Source organism: Moschus berezovskii, chromosome 28 (assembly GCF_049115385.1).
Source record: "Moschus berezovskii isolate FMDL1 chromosome 28, NW_MosBer_1.0, whole genome shotgun sequence".
NCBI lineage: Eukaryota > Metazoa > Chordata > Mammalia > Artiodactyla > Moschidae > Moschus > Moschus berezovskii.
Window position 1 is genome coordinate 9928731 of NC_142487.1, and position 26170 is coordinate 9954900.

Genomic DNA, 26170 nt, shown 5'->3' on the forward strand with positions numbered 1-26170 from the left:
GCCGTCGCGCCGCCTCGCCCGGGATGCTGCTGCCGCTGCTGCGGAGTAGTTGCTTCCCTTCCTCCTCCCCCGGCGGCGGCAGCGGCGGCGGTGGGGCGGACGCTGGGGGCCGGCCGGCGGCGCAGCTGCAGCGCGGAGCCCGCGGGCCGCCGGGGCCGCTCGAGCGCGCGCTCGCCCAGCCCGGGGCCGAGCCGCGGCGCTTGGCGGAGGCCGAGGGGGCGCGGGGGCGCGGGGGGCCGCATGCGTGCATGGATCCGGGCGCCGCGCTGCACAGGCGGCCCGCGGGCGGCGGCGGGCTGGGCGCGGGCTCCCCGGCGCTGTCTGGCGGCCAGGCCCGCCGGCGCAAGCAGCCCCCCAGGCCGGCCGACTTCAAGCTGCAGGTCATCATCATCGGCTCCCGCGGCGTGGGCAAGACCAGCCTGATGGAGCGCTTTACCGACGACACTTTCTGCGAGGCCTGCAAGTCCACCGTGGGTAAGGCGGGCCGGGGGCGGCCCCGGGGGGCCCCTGCATCCCCGGACCGGACGGAGCCCCCGCCCTGGCCGTCTCGAGGCCGGGGATGCACGGGGCCCGGCCGGCCGGGGACGGTGTGAGCATCTCTCCACGGGAGCAACCCCCCCAACTCCTCATCAGGAAGAAGGGGGGGCAGGCGGGCAGCGTGGTGGACACGAGCTGTGCCCTGGCTGGATGGCCGGAGTGGTCCCCTCTGGAGAATTGTGATGCCTTAGCTTTGCCTTCCTAGGAGGAGGGGCATTTCCACTGTCCACGCGACTTGTTTTTCTAATTTTGAACTCAGTTTTATGTTGTGCTGAAATGATGGGAGTTTTAAATCCCCTGTGGAGGAGGGGTCTCTGGATAATATTCGGAATAAGACTAAGAAGTTTTTTCTTTTAACTATAAATGTGGGCAGAAGGACTTCAGCTGTGTTTCTCTGTGACTTCAAATAACCCAGGGGACCTGCAGTGGGAACGGCACCCCCACCCCCGCCCCGCCCCCTGCACTGCCAGGTGGGTGAAGCGGGCAGCCAGGTAACTACAGGAACCCGCTGGGCCTGGAAGTGCCCGGTCCTCAGAATGTAAAATTGAAACTGCAGGGAAGTTTTCTGACGGAGTCACGTGTATATATAGGCCTTGGCTTTGCGGTCTGTGCGGTCACTGTGTAACAGTTGTTTTTCTGGAAAACCCCTTAAAAGCTGTCAAAGATAGGGGAACCCCGCTGAGATAGTTGTTTGAGGGGAAGATCAATCGCCTTCAGTAATGGGTAGGTGGTGGTGGGGATTCCCCTCGGGGAGGTCCAAGAAATAATACATAGTATATGAACATGAAATTCAGAACTGAAACATTCATTCCACACACCACTTGTGTATTTAGATAGTTCCAAGGTGATACAGTTTGGAGATTAATTGGCCTTGTTGTCATGTTACAGAAGACCTCTCCACTTGAAATGGCTTATTGAAAGATTAATCTTATACTTTTCACATTGTCTTTTTGTTTTGTTTGTGAGAACGTGTTTCCTTTCATACTTCTCAGTAATAGATCATTTTGGATGTATTTGTGCTCTCTGTACCCTGTTGTTGAGATCTTGGCCTTGAAACCGTGAGATTAAAGTTCAGTAGTATAGCTTAGACCTGTTTCAGATATCCAATTTTGGATCATATGAAGTACGTGAAGTTATTTAACCATCAAAAGAGGGTTTATGCTGTTAATTTTAGTACCTGGCATAAGTAAAATAGAACTAAAAGTAATTCAAAATTATCCATCTTTTATGACTCAATACTTAAAAATTTACCAAAATGAAGAATAGCACAGTTGTGCTATGTGATGTAGAGAAACCAGCACAGGCCTGGGTGGAAAATAGGGTTTGGTGGATGGAGAGGGAGACGGAGGGGAAGATGTGCTGTAGAACAGAGCGGGAGGGGTTCCTAAGCTGGGGCCACAGTGCAGGACCCCCACAGTCATTAGGGGATATTGGGGATGAATGCTTCAAGAGCTGGGCTGCCATGAAGCGTGGAGGGTGGACCTTCTGTATGAGCTGGAGCCATAAAGTGCTCTGGGTACGGCCCTGGCAGGGAGGCGGTTTCTTGGGAATCAGGAGGGGACCAGGCAGTCAGTTTCTTTGTCCCGTTAACAAACAAACCTAAATGCACATGTATACACGCCTCCCCACACCCCTGCCGCTGGGGTCCCTTGTGCCCTTTGACTTTATCTTGCTTGTTTCTGTTTCCTCCGTACATGGCCTGTTGGGTTGGTAAGTGTTGATTTGTGGGAAGTTCAGGAAAAGATGATAACTTCTGGTCTGACCCAGACTGTGAGGACACTTGGAGGAAGTTAACTAAACCCCTCTTCTGTCCTGCCTCTGAGTCGCTTTTCCCTTCCACGTATCAGATCACTTATTGCGCACCTCCTGTGTGCGGGTGCTGTGCTACCCACTGGGGCCTCAGCGGTGAGGACAGTCTGTCCAGATTGAGGGGTGGGGAAGGGGAGTCCTGAGGATGCCCCAGGGCGATTAGGGCAACGTGGAGATGTGTGCAGACCCTCTGGGGAGCGCGGGGAAAGCCCCCTAGTCTAGGTGGAGTGGGGGCTGGTCAAGGCCTTCCTCCACTCTGGAATGCTGTAGAGATAAGTTCATTCCTTGAGTTCCTTAGAAAAGCAAGTGTACATGCGGCGCTGGGTGTGGTGTAGCTGGGGTTGCCTCACCCGAATGCCCCCACCTGAGCAGGTGGCTCACAGGGTCCTTCTGAGGCGCATTGTTGAGTTTCGTCTCCACAGACTCTGCACAGATCCTGTTCCGCCGGCCTCACCCTGTCCAGCTGCAGAGTCTTGAAAAGACCACCCACCCTGTGCAGGTGCTGCTGACCCAGGAGGGTCACTCAGGTGATGCCCCCAGCCGACCTCAGACTAGAAGCAGCCCTTCCAGTGAGCATTTGATAAAGCCAGGCAGTCTCACCGGACTTTCTGTAAAGAAGCATAGCAGAAACCCAGAGGGATTTGAGATAATAAGCCTATTTTATCAAATTACAACTGAACAAAATGTTGGTTTTGTTGTTGTTGTATTACTGATCAAACCAGAAGTTGTTTTGGTTTAAAAGACATGCAGAACTCACCGGAGTATGAAACTGAAAAGACTTTTAATAATTGACCTATTTAGTGAAAATTGTCCGGGTGGAGTGTTACTTTCAAATGGGGTTTCATATTCATGGAATTGAGTTAGTCTGATGTGGCCAACATGGTTTTACAGATACAGCTTTTCGAAGTTTGAGAAGCAGGAGAAAAAAAAACTGGTTGGCTGTAGAAATTCACAACTCTTTAAATACCATGTCGACCTGTGTTTCTTATATTACTATTGGAAGCTTGCTCTTCATTGTGTTTGAATCAAAATGTTTTTACCAGGCAGCACCCCTTACACCACTCCCAGGAACTTTACATTTCTAGAAGAGCATTCTAAAAAACCTCGGCTCTTGATTTAAGCTTTTCCATGAACTAGTTTGTGACTTTGGATAAGTAATTTATTTTGTCTTTGTGTGTAAAGGGTTATATTCTGTTAGCAGTAGCTACAGTTTCTTGAGCACGTACTGTGTACAAGCAAAAGTACACTCTTTCTAAACCTCACAACCATCCTGAAGGTTTCCCCATTTTACAGATGAGGAAGCAGAGTCCCAGAGGGTAGACAGCTTGCCCACAGTGCCCCAGCGGTGAGCAAGTGGTCAGGACCAGGGCTGCAAGTGAGTTCCTTCTGTCTGTTCCTTAGCTTACTTTGGGATTTAAGTTCACTTTACTCTGAAAATGTGGATGAAACTCTTTCCTGCTTGTCTAATTTGCCCCCCGCCTGCGACAGCCCTGTGAAAGTGGTATATGAGGCCATCAGTGGTAGCGCTGACATTGATTCTCTTTAACTGTGCCCCCATTACTTGTCACTTCCCTCTGGGAGTGATGCTTTAAAAGGTTCGTTTCTAAATATTTAATCATTCAACTATCTGAAACTTTTAAAATATTTACTAAAATACATTTAAATACAGGGAAAGGAGGAGTAAGACCGTTTGGACCAGAGAATCAGTTTCCTGAACAGTGAAGTTTCTTCCAGAGTGCCAGAGGCCAACATAGGATTGCCAATTCTTTTATTATTTTGCCACGTAAGGACATTTTTTTCAACAATCCACTATCACCAACTTTTCAAAGAAAAACAACCAAAAATGATAACATGAGGTATCTTTCCCAAAATAGGAAAGACAGAATATCAGAATTTAAAAGTTCTTTGAACTCAGTTTGAGGTCCTCACGACTCTGTCAACGTTTTTCTCATTTTACAGCGATCACTTCACAGCCTGGCCCAGAGAATAAGCGGTCCTAAACGGTGAGAGTGCTCGGTGGAGCCCTGTTTGTACTCAGTCATGTGCCGGGGTCTCTGTTCTCAAGCCCATCCCTTCAGGCCCTGTGTTCACTGTTCCCAAGGCAGGGAAGCCTGGTGGTGCAGGTGACTGTGATTCATCCGGCCCCGTAGTAGAGCCAGAAACAGAACTAACCAAGGTGCGGGCGGCCATAAATCCCGTGCAGGAGTGGCTGTCTGTGGGTTGCCCTTGAACGTGAGCGGGCAGGAGGCAGGAGATCCCACCACTAGGATCTACTCTGCTTTGCCTACAAGCAGTGGACCCACTGGCAAGGGAAATCGCTTGCACTTTATTCTGTAAATTTAGGTCAGAGGTTTTTGTTTGGAAACCCAGAATGAACATTTCATACTGGATTAAAATTCTAAGCTGTGTGTTTTGTGTTGCTCCTCTGTGATCCTGAGCAGTCTTTGAAGCCATGGCTGAACTGCTCAACTATTTCACTTACAAGGGAATTAGGGAGAATTGTCCCGAATTCCCACTCCAAAGCCCAGACCTTCCAGCGTCAGCCCCTCCCCTGCCGGGCTGATGTAACAGGATGACTCAGGGAGACGGGAGTGGGCGAGGAACACCGGTTTTTATGCCAGCCTGTGCTGTGCGTTGTGTGGTTTGGCTTATTTAATGAACTCAGAGCATGCTGATAGGCTTGTGCAGAACGCATTTGTGGAATAAAGTAGCTGTCTTTCCCAGAAAGTGGAAAGTTGGCGATCGGATTGTTGGGGCTGATAAAAATCTGTTTAAAGACCTGGCTTACGTGCATTCGGCCATTCTTTTACCGAGGAGCTCTTTCTGGAGAAGAAAGATCTGCCTCTGTAGGATGAGAGGGACCCAGAACCTTCAAGTCTGCCTCCCCTACAGCTGGGGGGTGCAAGGACGGCCTTCAGAAGGCAGCCTGAGTTCCTTAGACCGCTAGTAGGGCCAGAGCTTTCTCCAGCCTTGTGGTGTTCTAATTAAGCATTTGTTTGAATCTGCAAAGAAAACATAGCTCTGTACGCCATTCAGCAAGTGTTTTCTGAGGGGCGGTGTGTATTTGTGTGAGAATCCATCCCACTGGCCGTTCATGGGGCTGGAAGCCCACCTGCTCGCCTGGCTGGTCCCTGCAGAAGGGGAGGCGAGTGGTGGAGCTGCCCTGATGAAAATCGGGGCCCACGTGCTCCGTGACCTCGACTCCCCACCTCCACCCCCCCACCTCACCTGTGAAGTTCATGTGTGGCGTGTCTGTTCCAGCTGGGTGCGGTGCCATCTCCTGTGTGTGTGCAGGTGAGGGACGTGGATGGTCTTGTTTGCTGGGATACAGACCACCCAGTCTGGACTGAGGAGGCGGGTCTTGTTAGACTCAGGGCAGACGCTGGATATCCTCAGGCCTGCGAGCATTGTTTAAAGACGTGCAATCATTTAAACTATTCTAGTAACACCTGTTTCTGAGGCGATCCAAGTATTTTATAGTTACATTACTTCATTCTGTTGAGTTCTTTTAGCTCAGCTTAAGTAGGAGAACCCCCATGATTCTGTGGCTCGGGGCCCCTCCAGGGCAGTACGGGAGGGTGGTCTGCCTTGCCTACCCTTTATAGGGTGCTCTCCTGGGGGAACGCGTCTGTGCTCTCCCCTGAAGGACAGTGGTCAGGTGGAAGGCTGGCCTCATGGTCAGGAGACCGCTTTCTGATAGTAAACGTTCCTCCATCTGGGTGACCTTGACACATTTCTTAGTTTGCTTTCTTACTGTCAACTCAGTGGAAATGCGGGGAAGCCTCCATCAGGGGAAGAATTACCTCCAGGATGGGGTGACACTGAAAGATATATGTCCTTGGGAGAAAGGCCAGCATGTGATCTCAAGATAGTTCTTATAAATCGGCAGTAACAGTTAATAGCAATTTGTCACCACTGCTTGAACTGAGACTTGACTTCAAAGTGTGAAATCCTACAGCCTCCAAAACCTATTTTGTTGTTGGTTATTTGCTGAATGGTGTCCGACTCTTTTGGAACCCCATGGACTGCAGTATCTGAAGTCAACTAAAATCATACTCTCACACCAACTCCAAGTCCTTGTTGGGGGGAGGTGGGTGAGGGGGGACGAACACTCAGCTGTATCCCAGGCATGGGCCACTGGTCAGTTCTGCTTTTAGTGAACTCTGTGCTGGAAGGGGATGTGAAGAAAGAAACTTCTGTTTATTTTTGCTAGTTTCATTTTTGTGACTTTTTAATGCCTCAGCAAAAAGTAACATGGTAATGTGTTTTTGGATATCTTTTGCCTGCCGGGGAGCCTCAAAATCTTATCAGCACTGAGTAGGACAATTCTTACGCTGTTGCTGAGATTTATGAAACATGAGTACAGAGGTGACAGGACCAGGTGAAGCTGTTCTTGAAGAGCTCAGTTTTGGAGACCCTGGGCCACTTACAGATTTCACGCTTTTCCCTGTTTCCACATGTTTGACTTTTCTAACAACCTTTGGTTGTAAACAGTGTTATGAATTTGAACCTAGGTTCTGCCACTCAGCTAGCAGAAGTGATCTGACCTTGGTCTCTCCTCTGTTCTGTGAGGGTAGCACCCAGCCTGCTGGGCTCCTGAAAGAGCCCACATGTTGCATGTCAGGCTCAGGGCATCTGATAGACACTGTCATCATTATTAAAGAGAATTAAGAAAGATTTGAATAGAATAGTCGTATCTATACAACAGAGCCTGTGACCTGTGTCCTTCCTGATGGAAGCCTGTGACCTGTGTCCTTCCTGATGGAAGCATTTTTAGGAAGACTTAGACCCCTGTCACCCAGCAGTACCTTCCCTCAGTGGATCACCTCCAGTCTCAGTAACTGGGTAAACGGTTACTGTAATAATCCCCTGGGGGGTGGGGGTGGCGTGTGGAATGGAGGGGACCTGGGCATGTGAAGACTGCCCCTCCTCTGAGGATGTTCCACCAGTAACAGGGGTTGTGAGGGCTCCCCTGGTGGCTCAGTGGTAAAGAATCCAGCTGCTGATTCAGAGACATGGGTTCAATCCCTGGGTCGGGAAGATCCCCTTGAGGAGGAATTGGCAACCCATTCCGGTATTCTCGCCTGGGAAATCCCGTGGACAGAAGAGCCCGGCAGGCTACAGTCTGTGGGGTTGCAAGAGAGTCAGACACAATGTAGGGGCTAAACCACAAGCTGGGATTGCAGGAGAAATCGAATGCTCAGGTTCCAGGGTGACGCTGCTGCATCACCTCAGGTTCCTGCTGCTCTGCCCGCCAGGCAGGCTCACAACAGAGCGTCTGTGCTTCCTTCCTGCGGTTTAAATGTGTGTGTGCCTGTGCGCTCATCAGTCCTGAATGACCTCCTATTTCATCCCCTTTAGTCACCTTTCTCCGTACACACGCAGCGTTTGGTGGAGAAGAAGGGCAGGTCTCCATCAGATTTACTGGACCACTGCCCTGTGCCAGGCAGCGTTCTAGGCTCCAGAGGCCAGAGTTGACTGTCCTGAGAAGGCTCTTGTTCCTGTCACCTGGGTGAGATCAGCGGAGCCACGGGTCAGGGCTGGACGGGCAGGACTGGGAGGGCAGGGGGAAGGTGAGCTGTTGGGAGGCACAGAAGGGAACCCCTGGGCCTGAAGAGGCTTTTGGGCAGATGGGGAGGTTCTCCAGAAGAGGAGAGCAGAGAGGGTGTTTCACCAAATGCGTGTCATGTAGGTCTGGATGACTCAGGTCTTCAGGGCGGGACTGTCTCCACCACCCGACGGAGTAGTAGCTACTTGCTTCCCCGGATGGTCAGGACACTGTAGGAAATGGGTTTTCAATAAAAGCTGCCACTTTTTTGTCTCTTATCTGTTCATAAACATGGTTCTGGGCCCCCCTGCTCAGACAGGAGACTCTGTGCTGACTTTTCCCAAAACTAATCCCCTCCTTGAGGCGGTGGTGACTTGCTACCTTTTATTCAGGATCATGACAATTTCTGTGACCTGCCAAATGTTAACAATGGACACTAAGAGATATTTTTTACCTAATGGAAAAAACTTTTTAAAAATGTGTAGTTGTATACTTTGATATAAGGATTTGTCTCAAAGCCACAGATTGGAGTAAGTTTCCAGCCATCACCAGCTAACCTAGTGGCTCTTACTGTATGGTAAAAGAGATTTCATTTAAGAGCAAGCACTATTTTAATGAGCTGTTTCCTTTTGTGGAATTTTAGATTGAGCCACTGGATATTTTTCTGTTGTTGTTGATGACGTTTTTAACCTACTCAGTAAAACCAGGTAGTTTGGGCTAAACACGTTCTTCATCCTGCTTGCTGTTCGTTCATCTTTGCTTAACAGTGTATTTATAATCACACGATAACGTTACTACTTATTCCTACTTTTGACTATTAGTATCCTTTCCTTTATTTTTATTCATTAAACTTAGTAATTACAAAATAGCTGTAGTGAAGCAGAATAGTGGCCATGATACAGTGTGAATTAGATTTGTAAATCACATGGTGAGGCCCTGGCTTTATGCTGATATCAGGAAGAAGGGGTTTTGTCTGAGTTGTGCCTTTTCAAAAGCAGAGCACAGCGCGTAGGTGCAGGCTGGTTTCTGTGCCTTGTAGAGTATCGCGTTAGGCTCTGCCCTTCCCAGTGGGTGAAGCACAAAGGATTCCGCTTGGTCTCTGCTTGAGGATGTTGGTCGTGTACAGACACACTTCCTGTTCCAAGGCTGTCTGAGAGTCATCTGACTCGGAAAAGCAAAGCTGTTCCAGAACTGAAAGTGAAATTGGCTTCCCCAACATTTGCATGAGCTTTGAGATCAGGGCTGGGGGGAAGAGTAAGAACCACGGTGCCGTGGCCTCTTCTCCAGCCGTGACTTTTATGTTCCTGCAACGTTTCTCTGTTGTACAGACCTCAGTCCCACACAGGCTTGTAAACACTTCTGGTTGCATTGATGTCTGCGGCATGTTGCTAATTATAAAAGTCTGTCACATGCCTTGCCCGTCACCTCAGGAACATCATCTGACTTTGAAGAGCTATGTCGTGCCCCCTCCATCCCCCACCTCACAGCATCGGGACCCTGGATCCGTAAAGCAGCCAGAAAATATTAATAGTTCCCATAGAGATTAGGTTTCCACTTCCCACATTTAGCTGGCGTTGTTTTTTTTAGCTGGTTATTTTTTTTTTTCTTAGTTGTGAGAATTGTGTAAAAAATACTGTTTTATATTATTTCACAAATATTCTGAAATTTGTTTTTAAAAAGTATTGAAGTTTTCTGTAACTGACAAGTAGATAAGGAAATATCCATGGGTGAAAATTTGCTTTAAAAAATTATCTGAAGCCTTAAGGGCTGAACTGGAGAGGGGTGGGGATTTGTCATGGTTTGCTTGCTACTATTACAGTAATTTTTAAAATGAAATTAATTTATGTAAGTAAAATTTTTCAAAAAGAATTCCTCTTCTACACTATTGGCAATATAATAAAGTCACTTTTGGGAATGCTAAAGAATTTATTACGATAATTTCTTAATTCAGACTATGACTGTTTGAAATCAAGATTGAGTTTCCAGTGCTCCACATAAGACTTTCCCCCCAAGATAGCATGTGTATGAAGCCATTGTTTGTGTAATGATTCATTGTGATTTTTAAGTGGATTTTAAGCTGCACCTCTAGTAGTATTAAACTCTTATGAATAGCAAGTGCTTCATCTCCAGTTCAGGGTAGAACCTAACATATGCTGACTCGTTGTGTGGAGAAGCACAGAGTGGTGGTCGTCTCGGGGACCAGTGGATTTCTTCTCTCTCTTTTTGGGATTCAGTGTGGTCAGCTTTTTGGTTTTTCCGACAGTGGCATACAAATAGTACTGCTTTTCTGACAGATTGCCTTGTTTTTGCTTCATCTTCATCTGTTTTATTTACAGGTGTTGACTTTAAGATCAAAACCGTAGAGCTAAGAGGAAAGAAAATTAGGCTACAGATCTGGTAAGTGGGGCCCTGCACCCAGTTATCACTCTGTGTGTTCAGCAGTCCACACGCTTGTCTAATACAGTTAACCGTCGGAGCTGGTCTGTCTCTCCTGCGTTTCCTCTCCTCCACTCTCGTTCAAGTGGAATGAACGGAGCTTCCTTCTAGAGAGCGTTCAGGAAAGAGCCCATGTAGCTCAGCCCCGCTTGCCATGGAAGTTGCTACACTTCCATGGTGACTGGCTTGGAGCCTTTAGTCTCTGGTTTGACGTCCTCCGACAAACCGTCGTCACTGAGACGGTGGCTCCAGTGCTCGTCTACATGTTTTCAGAGTTACTTACTCTGCAAGCAGCTGGAGAAAGGCCAGCGTGCTCCCCGCCAGGAGCTGCGCCTCTTGGGCAAGGCCCCCTCGGGCGTGTCCTCGGTGGGACGCTCATGCCCTGAGCCCCTCTGTGCCCCATGCGGGGACCCCAGAGCCCCCTCCCCGCACCCCAGGAGCGTGTGAGAGACTAACCGAGCCGTGTGGAGGCCGATCAGCCACCCTTCCTTGGGGACCCGGGAGGAGCCCCTCCGGAGGAGGGACTGGTGGGAGCGGCCCGCCGGGTGTCCGCGGTGCCCTTGTTGCTAACACAGTCTCGCCGCAGCGTCTCAGCCACTAACTCCTCTCGCAGGTCGACCTCAGCTCTGTCTGTCCGCCGTGTGTATGTTGCTTCCATCGCGTTCATTGCTGCCGCACCGGCGGCTCCATCGTCACCTAGCGCTTCCGTGTTAGTGCCATGTCTCATCCCCACCCGCGCCCCCGTGCGGGGCGCCCGCCGGCCGTGTCAGGTAACGTCCCCATGGGTCATCGCTGACTGTTCCACCCGCTTGAAGGATAGGGGGTGACGGGGGTTGCTTTTTTGTTTTGTGTTTTTGCTTTTCATATCTTTGGGAAGTTCTTTGATCATCTGTGGTTAGGAAAAGGACCATTTTCCCATCTCTGCCTGAAGTGTGTCTACATATATGTATATAGAACTTGGTGTAAGGATAGCTAAAATAAGACGTCACCCGAAATGTAGATTCGTGAATTTACATACACATGGTGGCTCAGTGGTAAAGAATCCGCCTGCCAGTGCAGGAGACATGGGTTCGATCCCTGGGTCGGGAAGATCCCCTGCAGAAGGAAAGAAGGAAGTGGCAACCCACTCCAGTATTCTTGCCTGGGAAATCCCATGGACAAGGAGCCTGGCAGGCTGTAGTCCAGGGGGTCACAGTTAGACACAGTTGAGTGACCTAACAGCAGCAGCAGCAGCACATATCCTGGAAATCACTCACAGAAGCTTCCAGCTATTATGTTGAGATGGACTTGAAGCTGAGAAACTGGCTTCCTGCCTTAAGGCAAACACATAATTAAGATGCTCCGTATGGGGGACTTCCTTGGCAGTCCAGTGGAAGTCCCCCATACAGAGCATCCCATGCAGGGGGTGTGGGTTTGATCCCTGGTTGGGGAGCTAAGATCCCGCGTGCTGCATGGCGTACCCCCCACCCCACCCCATCCCCCCAAAAAAGATGCTCCACGTGAAGTCTCTTGTTCGGTCCAGTGCTCACCGTTGGTGAATTTGGCTTCCACTAGAGTCCCTGTGTTGACATCAAGCTTGTTTCCTTTCATTCTTTGCTTGAAGAGGTGGAACTTTGATACACTGACATTGATTCCTGCAAATTAAGAATTGTGTCATTTCACCAGATACATTAAATACAGAATAATGATGGTTTTTCAAAGCATGGTTGTAATACCAAACTGGGGGGAAAGGATGGCAGGAAGTTTTCAATTTGCACCCAAAGCAGAGAGAGACATGATAGTAGTAAGATCATATTCCACCCGCAGTAAATGAGATTTGGCTGATGGTGATAAACTGCAAATCTCCGAAAGTCGGCTCTCGGTCATTACAGTGGAAATTAAGGTTCATTGAGATAAAGGTCGGAATATGAGGATTCTGCATCTCGTTGGATAGATAAAAGCCTGATCAGGGCATTGGTATTGTACTACTGTCCAGCTGTGTGAGACGTGGAGACTGGGGTGGAATTTTTGCGGTCCTGGCTCAGAGTAGGAAATTAATAAATACTTGTTGAACAGAATTGGATTCTATTTACCTTGCTCTCTGACCATCTGTGAGAGCAGATAATTCAGTAGGGAAATGATCAAACAAAGGCGCCTTGGAGAGGAATAGCCTTGGCAACCCAGGTATTTTGGAAATATGGATTATTCTCTTCAGTGGAGATGCTTTTCTGCCTCATGCAGTCAAGAACAGGTCACAGAGAAATGGGGTTTAGGGAATGCCCTTGATGTTTCCTCTCTGGTGTCTTATACACTAACCGTTTGTTGTTGTTGGGTCGCTTCAGTTGTGTCCAACCCCCTGGACTATAGCCCGCCAGGCTTCTCTGTCCATGGGACTTCCTAGGTAAGAATACTGGAGTGGGCTGCTGTTTCCTTTTCCACGGAATCTTAATATCAGAAATGCCTAGTACTATCCCATCTCTGATTGTTGGGTTTTTATTAAAAGCTCACCCAGGGGTCTGCTGTGCAGTATCATGCTTGTTTGTAGTGGAGCTGTGTTGTTCCTGCTTCCGAGGTCAGACTTCATGTTAAGTGTTCTTACCACAGCAACCTCAAAATGATTTTCCAAAAGCTTGTATGATGTCTAATGTCTCTGTTCTTCAGCCCCTGATTTCTGAATCCTAGCTGAGTGAATGTTTAGAGAAACGAATGTGAAATTGTTTTATGCTAAAAGCCACCATAAAACTGCTTATCATAAAGACTCACGAGAGCACGTAATTCCCAAAACGCTCAGTGAAGACCTTAACCTAGTTGCTCTTTAAATTTGTGGTGTAGCTATAATGTGCTAACCACAGACTTCAGAGTAGAAAAACATGTGTTATTTTTGCTTTTTAAAGAAGTGAGTGAGAGCTGTTTATCAGATCCTTAGTTGAACAAGCCAGCACTGTGATGGGAAGAGAACCCACGGTCAGGAAGATACTGTTTTTGAAAGTGTTAATTATGCCCCTAAAGGCCTAGGGTCCCGGGAATAATTTTGTTCATTGATTCCTCTTGTGAATGAAACAATATCTGAGTCAGTTCCTTCTCACTTGATTAGAAGGTGCCTGTTAGTGTCTGCAGGTTGGTTTTATTTTATTCTGAATTCTTCAGGAATCCAATTTGGGGGTAGTTTTGAGTCAAAAAAATAAGTTTATTTTGCCTTGAATTGGCATCCACTTTCTGCATTTTGCACACATAGCCTTTTGTTTAGCACATATAGATGAAGGGCCTGCAGTGGGCCAGGCCCCTGGACCCTGGCAGACAAAACAGACCAGCCTAAGCCCCTGGGCCTTCCAGCCAAGAAAGAGCACAGGGGAGTCTTACATCCCCTGGCGCAAAGTGGCAGAGTTGCTTTATGTGAAAATGAATTTGCCAACAGACGTCATTATTTGGCATGATGACACATCCCTGCTGCCACTAAGTCGCTTCAGTCATGTCTGACTCTGTGCGACCCCATAGACGGCAGCCCACCAGGCTCCACCGTCCCTGGGATTCCCCAGGCAAGAATACTGGAGTGGGTTGCCATTTCCTTTCTCCAATGCATGAAAGTGAAAGGGAAGTCGCTCAGTCGTGTCCGACTCTAATTTGGTGGTGAGTCTAGTCTGGAACAAAGGCGTAAACTATAGCACCTTTGCCAAATGTGTGTTACGGACACGACCCCATAAAGTTCACCCCATCCAGTGCACTTGGAAGAGGTTTCAGTGTCTCCCGCTTTTGGAAGCTCAGGCACTGTCCTATGAGCATCTGTGAGCATCTTGCAAGGAAGAACCTCGTTTTCTGTGTACCCCACTGCCCCTTGCTTTCTCTGTCACAAGCCACCTGTGTCACAGGGCTCCCGGAGTGTGCTGAGAGCTAGGGTTCTTTGGGAAAAGCTAAATTACAGATCGGCTTGAAAGAAATCATTTTACTGGTCAGAAGGCCTGCTCTCTTGAGCCTCGTTTATAAATTGGTGATAGTTCGCACACAGTTCCTCGGCTGCTTAGGTGGAGAAAGTGAGTCTCGGCCAGCTTGTGTGCACTGTTAACACATGTATGTCTTCCTGTGGAAACATCAGCTTTTCCTGGAGAAGAGAGAAAGCTATGGATTTCAAGGTCACAGTTGGAGAGTAGTCAGCTTGACCAAAGTTGTGGGGTCCTCTTCCTCCTTTACCTGTTTGAAGGACTAAGAAAATGACAAGACTACAGCATTTTTCGTTAGTGGGAACTGTTGGTCGTCTTATCAGCAAAATCAGATAAGATACTCACCATTGAGGTTGGTTAACAGAGATTGCTAGGCTTAAATTGTTTAAATTAAATATCACCCGTACATTTTGTCATTGATAACCACCAAGTTCTGGGGTGTTTCCCTTTCCACTGTTAAACACAGCATTTACTTTTCAGAATCTTGGTGTGGGAGAAATTGGGGCTTCCTTGTGATTTTGTTTTGACACACCTAGCTCAGAGAAGTTGCCCCCAGTAATATCGAACGTGCACAGACCTGTGGGGAGTTAGCACAGTTGGGCCGAGTCTTCCCTGTCCGCCCTGTTTGGGGACTGACTTTTGCTGCTGTTTCTCAGGGACACGGCAGGTCAGGAGAGATTCAACAGCATTACCTCAGCTTATTACAGAAGTGCCAAGGGGATCATATTAGTCTACGACATCACTAAGAAGGAGACATTCGATGATTTGCCAAAATGGATGAAGATGATCGATAAGGTAGGTGCTGGCGTTTCTCTCTCAGACGTGAGCTCTCTGCTCTGGGTGTTCATAGTGACAACAGGAAGAAGGGAAACATGCACGGAGCCTGCTTTTCCGTCCCAAACGTCATCTAATCCAGATGACAGCTTTCAAAGTAGGTGCATAGTCCTGCATCACAGGTGAGGCAGAGAAGAACTAAAATGTCTTCAGGATCAACTTATACATGAGAAAGCCTGGATTGGTATTCTGGTCCCTGGGCTGTCTGACATCAGAGCCCACAACACACGGTCATCCCACATGGGCAGGCTGCTTCCGTGGAATCAGGTACAGGGCCAATTTTATCATTTCTGCAGAAAGTTCATGTGAGACAGCCTTCACCCCCTCATTTTGAACTAAAGATTTTATCCTTTGGATCACAGTTGACTGTGTAGAAGTAAACTGAGTTTATATAACCTGTGAGTCCCCCACTAAGAATTGAGTAGCCAAAATGCGCCTGCAGACAGAGCCGTTGAGGGTGCAATGTGTGTAAACAGTGGCCACACGTGAGAGTTGTTTCCCCCTCACTTAGTAATTTGAGGTTTAGCTCCTTTGCATAACAAGCACACTTAGAATATTATAAATTTCATTTTGTTTACAGATTGTATTAAACCCGTCTGTTAGACGATGGTGGAGAACGTTCCTTTGCAGCTCTTACCGAGCGCACATGTGTCTCTTTAAAGTGTGTTGGAGACCCCGGTTGCCAGGGTTACAGAGATGGTCAGAACCAGGGTTGGGTCTGGACTCTGGGATGCTGGGGCCACAGGGTATGCTCCTGAGGACCCCAGACAGGGGCGTCTCAGAACCCCGTGACGGAGCTACCAGGAGGTGGTGGCCTCGGTGTGAAGGGCACCTCAGTGGAGAACCTGCCCTGCTCCGTCTGATACCCGGCTCTGGCCTCTGCCTCTGTGCGGCCGTGCTCCTGTTTCTTCCCCTTACCAGCCCTGTTGGGGGCACTGTTAACTGTCACCCCGTTACTGGCAAGGAGACCGAGCTCCCTGGTTAACCTGGCCGAGGTCACCCACTCAGGTACCCTGTGTGGAAGTCCTTCTCCTGTCATGTGTGAGAATGCCCCTGTTTAGGGAGTTACTTGAAACAACTTTGACCTTTTTAAAGAGAAGAGATTCTACTGTGCCTGCATTTTTTTTAGACTTAGAAATTTTGCTTAACTTTTCCTGATTATAAAATTAACAGTACCTTGTCAGTATAGAAAATTTAGAGAACCAAGTAAAGCTCAAAAGTGAATTGAAACAGTCTGTAGGTGTCACCCAGAAAACCCAGATTGCGTCTGTACTCCATGTCATTTCACGTCATGGTTATTTCACTAAATATTCTATCACGGGCGGCTTCCTGTGTCTTTATGTTCTTCCAGAGCATATTTTCTGGTTGTTTATGGCTTCACTCTTTTATGTACCTTATTTCATTCTTCACCCACTTTGTGGGATCTTTTAGGTTTTTTCCGACCGAGTATAAAGCTTTGTCTGTATTTTGAGTCATTCCTTAGGGTAGATTCCTAGGAGTCATGAGGCCATCCGTGGTTGCTCGTGCCTGTGACCACATTGCCATGCGCCCAGCAGGAGCCCCCTCTAGGTCAGAGCAGATGCTAAGGAGGGGCGAGTCGATGAAGGGGCGAGAGGTGTGGCCTGGGGTTGTGTGTGACGTGCCGGCTTTGAGATTCAGCTTCTCTTGTTGCGATCCCACAGTACGCTTCGGAAGACGCGGAGCTTCTCTTAGTTGGAAACAAGTTGGACTGTGAAACTGACAGAGAGATCAGCAGACAGCAGGGTGAAAAGGTGAGGAGAGCGGGCGGTGGGGGGCCCGTGTCCGTGCCGTGAGCACTCTGTGTGCTTTCCCTTCTAATAAATTACTGTACGGTTCAGAATTCTGAAAATGCAGTCAGTCACACCCTTTGTCTTTGTTTGCTTTGGTTCACTTCCTGCTCCTTTAAATTCATTTTTCGAACGGAGGGGAAAAGACACATGAGAATACACAGCACTGTTTATTGTCCCACCTGATCGCCAAAGAATTGATGCTTTTGAACTGTGGTGCTGGAGAAGACTCTTGAGAGTCCCTTGGACTACAGGGAGATCCAACCAGTCCATTCTAAAGGAGATCAATCCTGGGTGTTCATTGGAAGGACTGATGCTAAAGCTGAAACTGCAATACTTTGGCCACCTCATGCGACGAGTTGACTCACTGGAAAAGACTCTGATGCTGGGAAAGGTTGGAGGCGGGAGGAGAAGGGGACGACAGAGAATGAGATGGCTGGATGGCATCACTGACTCGATGGACAGGAGTTTGAGTGAACTCCGGGAGTTGGTGATGAACAGGGAGGCCTGGAGTGCTGTGATTCATGACAAAGAGTCGGACACAACTGAGCAACTGAATTGAACTGACATCTTATACAGAGAAATGTTCTTTTAACCCGTATCATTGCATTCATGATGTTCTCCTATTCTAACTCTACCCTTCCTCAGAAAATCGATGACACTCACATTTATTTTTTTGGATACATTTTAAATGTTGGGTACACTACAGTTTAGACCCTTGCCCCCATAATTTGACTTGATGGTCCCGGTGTCACCTCACAGGTTATTTTTTGTTGATTTCTCATCATGTAGGAAATTGCTGCACATCCTACAAATGTAAATGAGCTTTACATTTGAGGATAAACAGGACTTTGCAGACCTTTCGTCCCAGCCTTTGTCTGAATGCCAAAGCCCGAGAGCTGTTCCCCCTCCCAGTTATGGACCCTGTGCTTATACTAGACACGTGTCGTCCCGTCCTCCCCCCAGCATGCACGCACACACACACACAATAATAACATGTGCTCTCAGTTTGCACAACAGATAGCTGGGATGCGGTTCTGTGAAGCGAGCGCCAAGGATAACTTCAACGTAGACGAGATCTTCCTGAAGCTTGTCGATGACATCCTGAAAAAGGTAAAAAAAAAAAAAAAAGAATCCTGTGTCCTGACAGCACATTACCTGGAGCCTCTTCATCATTTCTCTGCTGTTTGTGGTTGGGAACCTCTCACGTAGAAAGCAAACCCCAGGGGTGGTCAGGCTGGAGACCTGGGGGTGCAGACCCGGCCCGAGGACTCAGCCCCCACAGCTGCAGCCTCTCACCATGTCCTCAGGGCCACACTGCGCGTCCTCAGCCTCGCACACGGGTGCAGTGGGCGTGACCATTTGTTGCTGTTTTTTAGTTGCTCAGTCGCGTCCAACTCTTTGTGACCCCACGGACTGTAGCTTACCAGGTTCCTCTATCCATGGGATTTCCCAGGCAAGAATACTGGAGTTGGTTGCCATTTCCTTCTCCAGAGAATCTTCCGCACCCAGGGATCAAACCCGTGTCTCCTGCATTAGCAGGAGGATTCTGTACTGCTGAGCCACCAGGGAAGCCCAGGGGAGACTCTGGGCTGTGTTTATTTGACATTCGCTCCTCTCCTGTTTTGAGTTTTCCCACAAGGACCCTGTTAGGTGCAGTGAGGGTCTTGCCTCCCATCGAGGCTCTTCCTGTCTGGTGGGGCCTTTCATGGCGCCAGACCAGGAAGATGACCTCATTGGACAACAACACATTGTTCAAGCATCTTTGGGCTTATATCCAGAGATTCCTTAGATCTTTAAGTGTTTTTATATTGTTATTACACATAATCGCCTTGGTGCATTGTAATTCAGAAGCGTCTAATACAATGGCTGTCTGTATAGCTGCCAAGAGAAGGTACTTCTTCCTTTAGTAATGGTATGCCCCCTGAGAACACAGAACCGTTTTTTTTTTTTTTTTTTGATACTTTAAGTTTCCATCACACTGGGCTATGAAAGGAAATGTCGATGAGGTCCATCTGCTCTCTTCGCCAGAGGGTGTGAGATGGGCTGCACACCCTCTTTGTGTGTTGGTTGAAGCTCCCTGAACCTGGTTCTAAGGTTTGGCTGAATGTCTAACTGAACTCTGGTGATCAGAGAGTTTCCTATAAAAAAAACACTGTGGTCTTTGATTCTATAGTCTGCAGAGTCTTCACATTGTCGAGTTACAATGCGTTTGTCTTTTCCTTTATCCCCAAGATGCCCCTGGACATGCTCAGGAACGAGCTGTCCAACAGCATCCTCTCGTTACAACCCGAGCCCGAGATCCCCCCAGAGCTGCCCCCGCCCAGACCGCACGTGCGATGCTGTTGACGCGCCGCTTTGGAGGCAAAGTGGGCGCGATTCCTGGACAGGGGGAAGGTCGCATTCTGCACTACAATCATTTTGACAATTTCCTCTCGCACTTTGTAATCCACGTCAGAGCTATACACTAACTTGTAAATATGCAGATATGCAATCCTGGGTAAGTTTGGGTTATAAATGACATATTTCTCTCCAAATTATTATATTTCATTCATCATCCCAATGCCTAGTGTGTGTACACTGGGGAACGTCGTACTTCTGATACGAAGAACAGGAGAAATGAGAGCTATAATGTTTCTGGAAATACATGATATAGTTGTCCTTGTTAACTATATTATGAGGATGGAGATATTCTGATAAGAAGAAAGAACGTGGTGCTTTGCTTACTGTTTTAAAGAAAATTTGTAAAACTAAAGACTTTGGGGGGAGAAAAGCGACCTTGAATGCTTTTTCTTTATTTACATTTCTCCCAGCTGTAGCATCTTTGAAGTATTGGAGTGTTTCCCACAAAGCGAGCTCCATGCTCGCTTAAAGGTCCTGAAGGTTATTTATTCACATTAATGGTAGAACATGACTAGTTAGAATGTGGGACTTAAATTGGTCCTGAGGCCTGGGAATCTCTCTGGTTTCCTGATGAATGCACTCTGTGCTTTTAAGAACTACAAAGATTCAATAAAAGAAATGTTTTTGAAACTATAGAAGATTTTAAAAGAACGCTGCTGTCCTACACAAATCCTGTTTAAAGGAATTTTAAAGAGATGCATTTTACTATGTCAAAGAACCTACACGTATTTGCCTAAACATTCTGTATACCTTTGTAATGATAAAACCTCTCCCCTTGACGGTGAAGCGTATTCCTAGTAAGCCTAGACTCTGTTCTTTTTTTTTTTTTCCTGGTCTGATAATGAATTTGTGAACTCTTATCTTTGGTATATCTTTTATTAAACTGCACTGTTTGTTTAGTCAAGGTAAATAAGTCATTATGTATTTGAATAACTTGGCGTGTCTTGAGTGTTGTGATATGAGAAGCATTGTGGTCCTTCTACACTAACGAAGTGCAAATAAAATTTTGTATTTATGAATGACAGTTGAGTTGCTACACTTACTCGTGCCATCGTAAATTACATATCTGATGATATACTTCCAGAGCTCCACATCTTAATCTTTTGAGTGTTTTTGATGAGGAAAATGTAGCCTCCTTCACCATGGAAAACATTTCAATACTTTCTCAAAAGATTCAGGCATAGAACTGCAGTAGACCCAGCAATTCCAGTCCTGAGTGTACACCTCCAAAAGTCAAAAGTTGGGGCACAAACAGAGGCTGTACACTAATGTTCACAACTTTATTCATAGTAGCCGAAATGAAGCATCCCAAGTGTCCATTGGCAGGGGAATGGACAGCATGGATGAACCTTGAGGACATCATGCTGAGTGAGGTAAGCCAGTCACAGGACAGACCCTGTACCGTGTCACTCACCGAGGGGCCTAAACAGTCAAGGCCAGAGACGCAGCCTGGTGGGCGCCAGGGGCGGGGCGTGAGTGTTTATCTGGACAGAGTTTGCCCTTGGAAGATGAAAACATCACCAAGGATGGTCGTGATGGTTGTACACCCATGTGCGTGTACTTAGCGTCACTGGGCTGCACACTGTACATGGTGAATATGTGTGTGTTTGCAGACAGCGTCATCATGAAAATGTTCTTTGTAACGTCCGTGCCCTTTCCCATCGGACAACTAGGCAAGGATCGTGCTGATTACTCATCTGCTGTCTCACTCCATGTCACCTTCCGGAGCCTTGGCCCTCCTCTGGAGGACACCTGCCCTTCCCCTTAGACCTGCTACCAGGAGGGGCTGGGAGGAAAGGGCTGGGGCCTGCATTCCTACTCCTCTTGGGCCCCTGCAGTGACCTCGGACTGGCCTCTCCAGCTCCCCGAGGACCCTCACCACAGGCTCCAGTGGTCACACCGCTCCCTGCAAGTCTTCTCTTTCTCCTTCCTGGATCCGTGAAGTGCTGGGTCAAATCAGTAGATGGTTTTGTTTAACTAATGGTTTAAAGTTTTGAATATGAAACTGACAGGTGGCACTTCCCTGGTGGTCCAGTGGTTAAGACTCCCCAGTTCCATCACAGGGTTAAATCCCTGGTCAGGAACTCAGATCCCACATGCCAAGCACCTCGGCCAAAAGATTAAAAAAAAAAAACAAAAACCCAGAGGTGTGCGTATTAGTTGAGGATGCAACGAAACAAGAGATTCTTCTTGCTTGCCTCAAGCTGTAAAACCACCTAAAGTTAGTTGTTTTTTTCTCCGCAAGTGACCTGCGTTAGCAGGGAGAGAGAAAGCACTTGCCTTGCTGATTATTTATTGCCTAGAACTTGTAAGTAGACCACAGACTGCAGCTGAGGGTGGGTCAGCACATGACGTGAGGGCTGGTGTTGACGCTGTGACGCTTTGGTAAACAAAAGTGGCGTTCACAGGTGGTTGCTGTAAGGCCAGCCCTGTGCTTGGAGCTGTGGGGGCATGATAACCACCAGGTGCCCCAGAGAGACCCCTCATGGGCGTGCAGGGCAAAACTTCCAACATGGAAGGGCGAGCGCAGAACTGGGCAACTGAGACAGGTGGGGGCTCTTCCTTGTCCTTCAGGAAGGAGCCGCCCCCCAGCCAGTAGCAACACAAGAAGGACAGCGTGTCCACAGGCTGTCGATACGGATCCTCTGGAAACAGTAGGCCTTGTAGTACGGCATGCACTGCCGTCCTCGTGGGTTATTCTGAACACCTGGCCCCTCCTTGGACATGGATGATGTTCTTGTGCTAGAGACCAGGCAGTGCCCTGGAAATGTAGTGAACCGTCTGCACGCAAAACCTGAAGCGGGTCTCGTTCCCATAATGGGACAGTTACTGCTGAGAAGGGTTCTGAAACCTGCTTTTGGCAGCTGATGCGTTCAGCCCGTTTCCCAACAGGTCCACTCCGTTCGTAGGCTTAAGTGATAACCCTTTATGACAGGCTGAGAACAGGATGAAACAGCCCCCATCCACCCGCTGTTGACAACAACCCACTGCACACGCCCTGTCGGGGGAGGTTCCTCCAAGAGAGACAGCAGGGCCCCAGGGCAGTGAGGATGAACTGGGGATTACGGCTCGATGGGCAAGGCCAGCAGTGGGACCCCTAAATTCTGCTAGCTTGCTTGCTTTGAAAACCTGCTGCTGCTGCTAAGTCACTTCAGTCGTGTCTGACTCTGTGACCCCATAGACGGAAGCCCACCAGGCTCCCCCATCCCTGGGATTCTCCAGGCAAGAACACTGGAGTGGGTTGCCATTTCTTTCTCCAATGTGTGAGAGTGAAAAGTGAAAGTGAAGTCACTCAGTCATGTCCGACTCTCAGCGACCCCACGGACTGCAGCCTACCAGGCTCCTCCATCCATGGGATTTTCTAGGCAAGAGTACTGGAATGGGTTGCCACTGGCTTCTCCGTGAAAACCCGCAGACCTTTCTAAATACAGCTCCACAAATGCTTGCAGTTATAATGAGGGAATTTTATTATATGAAAAAATTCGTTTTCCGAAAGGCAAGTCAGGGGTGCTTTCCTCCCATCCCCAGATGCGGAAGCCTCTGGGAGAGACTCAGGGTGTGTCTCAGATTCAGCGGGGCCACGGGTCATCAGCTCTACCTGTAGGGTCAGCCACTGAAGCCCATGGTTAGCTCAGAGGCCCTCAGCCCATTAAGGATCTGCCCCAACTTGTTGAAATGCTCTTCAGCCCTGAAAACAGCTCTTCACTCCATAATTTGAAACAGAAGTCTTCATAAAGGTAATAGACCAAAAATTGCATCCACACAACAACAACAACAACTTTTATTTTTAAATGGGTAGAAAGTGATCATTAGAGAAATGCCACACTGAGATGTCTTCACACCCTTGAGGATGGCTGTTACCCAAAGAACAAAACAAGTATTGGCAGGGATGTGCAAAAACTGCCACCTGTATGTGCTGCCAGTGGGAATGTACAATGGTGCAGCCGCTGTGGAAAATGGTATGCAGGTCTTTAAAATACTAAACATAGAAATACCATGTGATCCAGCAATTCTGCTTCAGGGTATACGCCCCGAAGAAGTGAAACTAGAGAGTCAATAGATACTTGTACATCCATGTTTTCATAGAAGCATATTTCAGAATAACGAGAAACTGGGATGAACCCACATGCCTATTGATGGATGAATAAACGATGTGTTCTGTGATATATAAATACAATGAAATATTACTCAGACTAAAAAGGAAATTGCTGACATGCACTACCAAATGAATAAACCTTGAGGACCTTGTGGTAAGTGAAATAAGTCACAAAAGCTGACTGACAGATACTGTATGATCCCACTTAGATGAGGGGCCTAAGTGGTCAGATTTGACAGCAACAGCAGGTAAGATGGTGCTGAGCAGAGACCAGGGGGTGGGGGTGGGGAGCTGACATTTAAGAGGTGCAGAGTTTGGGAAGATGGAAATTCTGGAAACGGATGGGGTGGTAGTTGCACAATAATGTGAATATATTTGATGCTGCTGAGCTGTACACTTACAAATGGTTGAACTGGTAAGTTTTATGTCATGCATATTTTTACCACAGTAAAAAAAAGAAATGTGGGGGAAAAGGGTATCTTTTAAAAGTTCAGCGAAATTGACAAACCTTTAGCCAAGCTCACCAGGAATATAGAGAAGAACAAGTTACCTGTATCTGGACTGAAAATAGGAGACATCATTACAGACACTTTATACATCAAGAATGACAGTGAAACATCACAAACTATTCTGTGCCCATACATTTAATAACCTAGATAGAATGAATAGATGTCTTGAAAATACAAACCTTTTTGTATTTTCTGAAATACAAAGCTTTCAGAATGAAAAAAACAGGGCACTTTCTCAACCTGCCGAGGGTAACCTACGAAACCCAACAACTAACCTGTACTTGGTGGTAAAAGACTGATCACCTTTCCTCTAAAATTAGAAACAAGGCAGGGGTACTTGTTCTTCATCACCACATTAGAGGTCCTAGCCTGCAGTGGGGCACTAAAAGAGAAGGAAACAGAACAATCTATTCGCAGATGACATGATCGTCTATGTAGAAATTCACAAAGGATTTACAACCAAACTGTCAGAACTAATAAATGAGATGAGGAGTGAAGGTGACTTTCCCTCCCCTCCACGCCTTGTCAGGTCCCTTCATCTCCCCTGGGACTGACCCGAAAGTAACTTACTGCACCTGTTTCAGAAAAGCTGATGAAGATTCTGTGATTGTGCCTAAACTGAAAGCCAAGAATGGTGACGAAGGGACCACCCATTATTAGGCTTTTTATTTTCCATCAGAATTGAAGGCACCCTTCCCATCTGCTGGTGCTTTTGAACATACGGACTGCTCTTCATCAGCTGCACTGTTAACCACACTGCAGGCTGTTAAAATTCAAGTATCTGCCGCTCAGCTTATCAAAGATTAGGTGGCGCACAGGGGACAAATCATAGGCTCAGTTCACTTCCAAGTCAAGACCCGAAGGAGAGCTGGATAAAGAACCCATGGTCTTGACTGGGGAATTTTCTTCACTGTGCTCTGATGTCCTGGGGAACCTCCTGGGGAATCTGTCATTACCTCAAGTGAAGGGACGTGGTTCAGTGTACTGTTAGCATGAATTTCTTTTTATCCCCCCTGGAGAAAGCTACATGGACTATATTATACAATGAAGTATATCACTGGTCCCAGGATAATCTCACAAGGGCCTCCGCAATGATGCAAACTATCCAGTAGAGGGAGCCAGAGTATGAATGGAAAAAATGCATGTTAAAAATATCCCTTACAAATTGCACAACTGTTTCTAAATTAGTGTTTACTATTTTCACATTTGCCACTATATATATAAGGCATACGTAATTTAAAGGTGATATTTGAACATATGGTATTATTTAGGAGAGGAATGCAAATCTTAAACCTTAATGCCCTACTTTTTAGCAGTTCTTTGAACACACCTAATGAACTTGGTTTGAACTCGGGAATTTTTCCAAATCAAAGACTGAAGTGTTTTTAGGCCTAACAAAGTGTTAGAGGCAATAGAACATTAAGAGTTTTTAAGATATTCTTTTGGTAAAATATATTGCTGGCTTTCTGTCACTGAAGGAAGACAAAACTGTGTTTTAGTTACTAAATCTACCTGCGTTTGCTTTTTAAGTTGTAGCCACGGACCAGGCTCAGAGATTAGGACTCACAGCTGTGGGCATTTATTGAAGGGTCTTAAGGAAAGCGGGGGAGGCGAACGCAGAGAGAAGGTAATCGATCTGGACTTCACAGATGCCTGAAAGGGAGGGCAGCGAGGGGCCAGTTTCGGCAAAGTGTCAGAGCCCCCGTGAGCTCAGGGACAGTTTAAAGAGGACATGGCAGTATCAGGTCCAGTGTCAGGAGCAAAGAGGCCGGAAGCACAAAGCCTTCTCCTCGGAGGAAAAAGAGAGGTCGCCTGGAAGCCAGCGTGAGTTTTTTAAGTACGTGACGGTGGCAAGGTTGGAGGGTTGTGCTCTAACTTACACCCATGGGAGGTGGAACAGAACCCCTCTGGCTAGACTCGCGTTAGGTGACGAGTCAGTTTAGAGGGTAGGAAGAGGAGGAGAACTTTGCTCTGGTTTCTGGCCTCGGCAGTTGGGTTTAGGTAAAGAGTGTGCTTGGCGAGGCAAACAGGAGAAAGAGGAAAGAAATGGCAGGTGCTGAGGAAAGGTCATCATCTCCTGGTCTCTTAGAAGGCAGGGCATCGTCAACAAGTGGCCGGGGATGGGGGAGCTTCAGGGGGACGGGGGTCCTGTGGACTGGGCAGAACTGGCTTCTTAGCCAGCAGGCTCTCCTGGAGACTTTCTCATTTGGTTCTGTTTTGTTTCTTTTGGGGGGGGCGGGGGGCTGTTTGGTCTTTTTTTGTTGTTGTAAATTATT

General features: G+C 47.6%; 1 protein-coding gene across 1 annotated transcript; it reads left to right on the forward strand.

The window, feature by feature from the left end:
* Positions 1 to 23: 23 nt before the first annotated feature.
* Positions 24 to 20311, forward strand: RAB12 (RAB12, member RAS oncogene family). Its single transcript, XM_055417185.2, has 6 exons — positions 24 to 474; positions 10231 to 10291; positions 14901 to 15039; positions 16761 to 16850; positions 17895 to 17999; positions 19122 to 20311. The coding sequence occupies exons 1-6, from the start codon at positions 24 to 26 to the stop codon at positions 19233 to 19235; spliced, it is 960 nt and encodes a 319-aa protein (XP_055273160.1). The 3' UTR covers positions 19236 to 20311.
* Positions 20312 to 26170: the final 5859 nt, after the last annotated feature.

Excerpts from the sequence above, each read along its gene's own strand:
- RAB12 (XM_055417185.2), top strand. The coding sequence starts at position 24 with ATGCTGCTGCCGCTGCTGCGGAGTAGTTGCTTCCCTTCCTCCTCCCCC. Across the intron at positions 16,851-17,894 it reads GCAGACAGCAGGGTGAAAAG|TTTGCACAACAGATAGCTGG; the intron begins GTGAGGAGAGCG and ends ATGTGCTCTCAG. Across the intron at positions 18,000-19,121 it reads TCGATGACATCCTGAAAAAG|ATGCCCCTGGACATGCTCAG; the intron begins GTAAAAAAAAAA and ends TTTATCCCCAAG.